At 35.1% G+C, this 4,637-nt stretch overlaps 1 protein-coding gene across 1 annotated transcript; it reads right to left on the reverse strand.

The window, feature by feature from the left end:
- Window positions 1–1,058: 1,058 nt before the first annotated feature.
- On the reverse strand, window positions 1,059–1,941 carry LOC116176581 (PHD finger protein ALFIN-LIKE 6-like). The gene is made up of 2 exons (XM_031495212.1): window positions 1,853–1,941; window positions 1,059–1,709 (listed from the first exon to the last, which is right to left on the reverse strand). The coding sequence occupies exons 1-2, from the start codon at window positions 1,888–1,890 to the stop codon at window positions 1,256–1,258; spliced, it is 492 nt and encodes a 163-aa protein (XP_031351072.1). The 5' UTR covers window positions 1,891–1,941; the 3' UTR covers window positions 1,059–1,255.
- Window positions 1,942–4,637: the final 2,696 nt, after the last annotated feature.

Raw genomic sequence — 4,637 nt, forward strand, 5'->3', positions numbered from 1 at the left:
AAAAAATGCTTATCGCAAACAACCACGCATTTTCGCGTTTTACAATTAAATACATATAATAAATCTAAATAAACAATTTACAAAAAACTGATAAAATTTAAACAAGAAAATAATACGCAATTAAAAACAAACAATTCTAAATGGAAAAATTGACACTGAGAGAACAAATTTAAATAAAATCAATAACTTTGTGATTATTCTAAATTTGAAATATTGTGACATACAGGGTGTTCTGTAATTATTTTTGGTATTTAGACTGACACGCCGTCTGCATGACGTTGTTTATACAACAATATTGATCCCTAAACCACTTTTTACTTAACCGAGTCATTTTGAAAGGAGCTTTCGCGAAACAGTAAACAACTTTTAAAAAACTATAAAATATATTTTGTTACAAGTGATTTTAAAGCAGTTAAGACGTGTACAACACTGAAACGTTTTTTTACAAGAGTTTCCACAATGAACTATAACTGCTTTGTAACACTTACACAATTCTAACGGGAGATCAAAAATGAGTTGCTGTCGAGTCGCCTTTGGAAGTTCAAGTTAAGTACGATTTCCCATGTAAACAAAAATTCCAAAGGCCACTCGACAGCAACTCATTTTTGATCGCATTGTAGTTTTATGAATTTTATGGTGAAAAGTTATCGGATCAGTCCCGATAAGCTGATGTCCATTATAAATACAGTGCGGTACAGCTTAATCATATCCGGTCGTTGATAAAGAAAAGAAGCTATGCAACTTGGACAGAACTGCCATTTTTGCTAAACCCCTCAAATGAAAATTGCAAGTTTTGGTTTCAGGATTAAAAGAAAAGTCCAAATTTCCGTAAGGGCAGCGGTCAGGGGTTTTTAACAAATAGTTACACAATATTTTAATATTATATTAACACTACTCCATGATATTGTTAAATATTCCAGAAAACGAAATTGTATTTTAATAGAAGAATATGGTCCCGTCTTAATACCTGTAGGGGAGCGAAGGGTAATTGCGAACACTTAAGAAAAAAAATCAGTAACTCTATAAGTGTAGCCATTACCTAACTACCAATTAGGAGAACAGATACTGGAAACCCTAACAAATCAATTGTAATACCAAAAAATGCGAAAATTAAATTGTAAAATGACACAATATTTTTTTAAAAAAAAGTGCGCATGTTCGGCATTGCCCGAAGGTTTCGGGTAATGATGTACAACAGGTGGGTAATACCGAACAAAACAAAAAAGACACAAAATTGGACAACTAAGTTTTTTTATTAACTGCAAGTAACATCGCAGATATAGTTTACAGCGCTATCTTTTCCACTGCACATTTTGTGTACCCAACCTCCACAGGAAATACAACGATACCAAATTTCGTCTTTTCCATATTCCCCACATACTAAGCAGGATTCTCCTTCGTTTCCTTCAAAGTCCATCATATTTTGGGGATCCATATCGTCGAGTTCATCGTCGTCGCACAATTTACTCTCATCTATTTCATCTTCACTAGACGAATCGAAAACTTTTCTAACGTGCGATTTTTTTTTCGGTTTCTGTTTTTTTGTGGCTCTTCTTTCCAAGGTTGCTTCTTTCGCTTCTCTTTTTCTTTGTTTCTCTTCTAACGTAGCCTTAAAAGGTGTAGATGTAAGAATCTCAGACTTTTGTTTCCGGCGCTTAGTCGCATGTCTGGTAATGCCGAACACAGTGTCCGTGATTCCCCGAAACGACCTTCAAAATTATTTCAGGTTACAAAAATAAAAAACACAAACCTATGATATGATAAAGCTATCGTCCCTGCTGATAACCATCAGCTTAGAGATTATAACTATCCATAAAGAATTTTAAAATTCCAAAATACAAAGCTAACTTACCTTAATTTTGCATAAAACGTTTTAATAACAAAGCACATACAAATTCACAAATCGCCATAACTCTCATAAACGGGAAGCTAGGTTCCTTTGCGCTGTACCGACCAACTTGTCATAGCATTTTCTTTTATATTTCACTGTATGTAAATGCCAATAGTTGGCACTGCAAGATACAAATGGATGTTCGCCATTAGCCGCTGTTCGTGATTACCCTTCGCTCCCCTATCTGCCATAGTGTTAATCGACTCAAATTACTTTCAAACCCTAAAATTTTCTCCAATATTCCCTTCGTGGTTCACCTCAAGCTTCCCTTAGTTTTCCTTTAAATATCCCTCAAGTTTCTTCTACAGATTTTTTTCGGGTGCCTATAAAGTTTCTATTCAGATTCTTCTCACGTTGCCTTTAAGCGTTCCCCTCTCCAGCTTTCTTGTAGTTAATATTAATTTTTTTTTAAATCTTTTAATCTCATCTCAATTTCTTCCCTTCTCAAGTTGCTCGCTGGTCTTCTAATGTCACTCGATTGCCCTTATGCGTCAAGTTCTTCTCCAAATCCACTAAAGTTCGTTTCAAATTCCTCCCATTTTCTTAGCTTTTCCAAAATTCTGATTTCCGCGAGTTTTTTCTCATGCTCCTTTCAACTTTCCGTTAAGTCCCTCTCAAATTCTCAACTGGTTTATCAAATCCTTCTAAGGTTCTCCTGAAATTCCCTTAATGTTTCCATCCAGCTTCTCCCAGTTTGTTCATAAGCCCCCTTTAAGCCCATCCAATACCCTCAACTTCCTTTTATGCCTCACAGGTTCCTTTTTAGTTCACTGCATGCCTCAAGAAATTGGAATTTATAGCTAAGAATATTATTGTCTTGCGTTTGTCAACTCAGGTAAGACCATTTTTAAATATGTCTACGACTAGCAAGGAAATGTGATACAAATTGCATTTAGTTTCTGAGCAGAGATCAGAGTAAAGGCACAGATTTCAATCATAAACGAAACTGAACTGAAAAAAGATTGACCTTGATTTCTTTTCAATCCACTAATCCACAAAGGTAGGTATAGATAGGATGTTACGAGTCTTTGCAAGTTTAGTTAGTCCATAATAGACGATCTATTCCGATCAGGAAGACGGGTCGAAGTTGATCGCAGGGTGGTTCCTGTACATTAGAGTTACACCATATGCTTCGGTTTCAATTCATTTGCCTCCAAAGAGTAAACTATCCTAGTTTCTGATCGGGACAAACTTCGATAATGGCTTATCTACGTAAGTTTCTTACCAAGATCCCACTTTCGAAGCGAGGCATCCACAACGAAATGAAAGAAGTTTTCAAAACTGAAAGCACATCACGGAACTTCTCCCGTCACCTTCAGATGCAATTAAGATTTCCCCCATTTTTAATTACTCGTAAAATACTTAATTAAAGCGACAGGACTTTGTAGCTCTAAATTCGGAAACCTGCCATTCTGTTTATACAAGAACGCCCTAAATTAATAATTAAGGGTAAGCTCGCATTTTCTTTGCGTTGACATTGTAAACTACCAATTGTGAGTCCTGCGTCAAATATAATATCCAATGAAAAAAGCTTAAATCTATTACTATACAAGGGATGATAGATAACCGTGATGCCCATCATAAAAATGCTATAATGCGAAAAGTGTAAATGTATTTATTGTGCCATTTCTGCACAAAAACCTCGTTGATGCCACCGACCGAGATACGATAAGCTCTCTTTGTAGTTAAAAACAACTCGTAACTTAATTTACGTTGCTTTTATTTTTCATTTTCGTCGGCCTCGACTTTTTCGTTTTTTTCTTCATATAGATTTGACATAAATCGAATTTACTTTGTACAACCACGGTTCATTTACTAAACGTTATCAAATTTACTTTTAGCATGTTATAATAATAGAGGCGGCGACCCCTAATGGTTAGGTCGATGCATTCCGCAAACACCTACAGAATAATAATTAGATTGGGGATTACAAATATATTAGGTTCTCGGCTAGTACCTAGTTGTATAAGTACACAAATTTAATGGAAGCACGTCGTTTGCCAAATCCTACCGTCGCCGACGGTGGTGTAAATTTGCACCGAAAGACGCAATCGTTGGATCTTCTTGTACATGGAAAATAGGTAAATATTACTCCACTACTTTTATGTGGAAATTGTGCTGCATTTCAATCGTTGGTGAAAATTAACAACCAGCAGGCATGAAAGTGTTTACCATATAATCTAAACAGCGGCAACTTACGTTTATTATGTTTGATATTATCTTTAATTAATTCAAACAATTTACTAGGTTTCATTTACATTCATAGTGGCATAAAAATAGTAAGAGAAGTCTAAATGTACTGCATAAATACGCCATGAATGTATCCTGGTTTTGTTTTATTAGTTATTTGTTTTTGAATTGAGAAATGCGATTATTTCATTATAGGAAAAAATACTTCGAATAAAGGATTTTTCGATTGGTGAGTGTACTGTACAATATTCGATTGAGGTTACGAATGCTACTGATTTCTATAGATTTAAAGGGTGATATAACCCTAGGTACATCTGGTTTCTTTTGCAGTAGTGCCTTTTACAATGGAAAAATTCACAGATCTCGAAATTCGTGCAACTATTGAGAGGTGTTGAAAACAAGCACACTGATAATATAATATGATTATAACTTAAAACAAGTATAAATTGTGCACAACTCTTGTGCAGATAAAGCGCATTTTTTTAAAACCGAAATAGCTTTTGTTTTGACATCACCAATGGATATATTTCTTGCAGACGTCTCGATCGCCCTTTGG

The sequence above is a fragment of the Photinus pyralis genome, unplaced genomic scaffold (genome assembly GCF_008802855.1).
Source record: "Photinus pyralis isolate 1611_PpyrPB1 unplaced genomic scaffold, Ppyr1.3 Ppyr1.4_LG7, whole genome shotgun sequence".
NCBI classification, from domain to species: Eukaryota; Metazoa; Arthropoda; class Insecta; order Coleoptera; family Lampyridae; genus Photinus; species Photinus pyralis.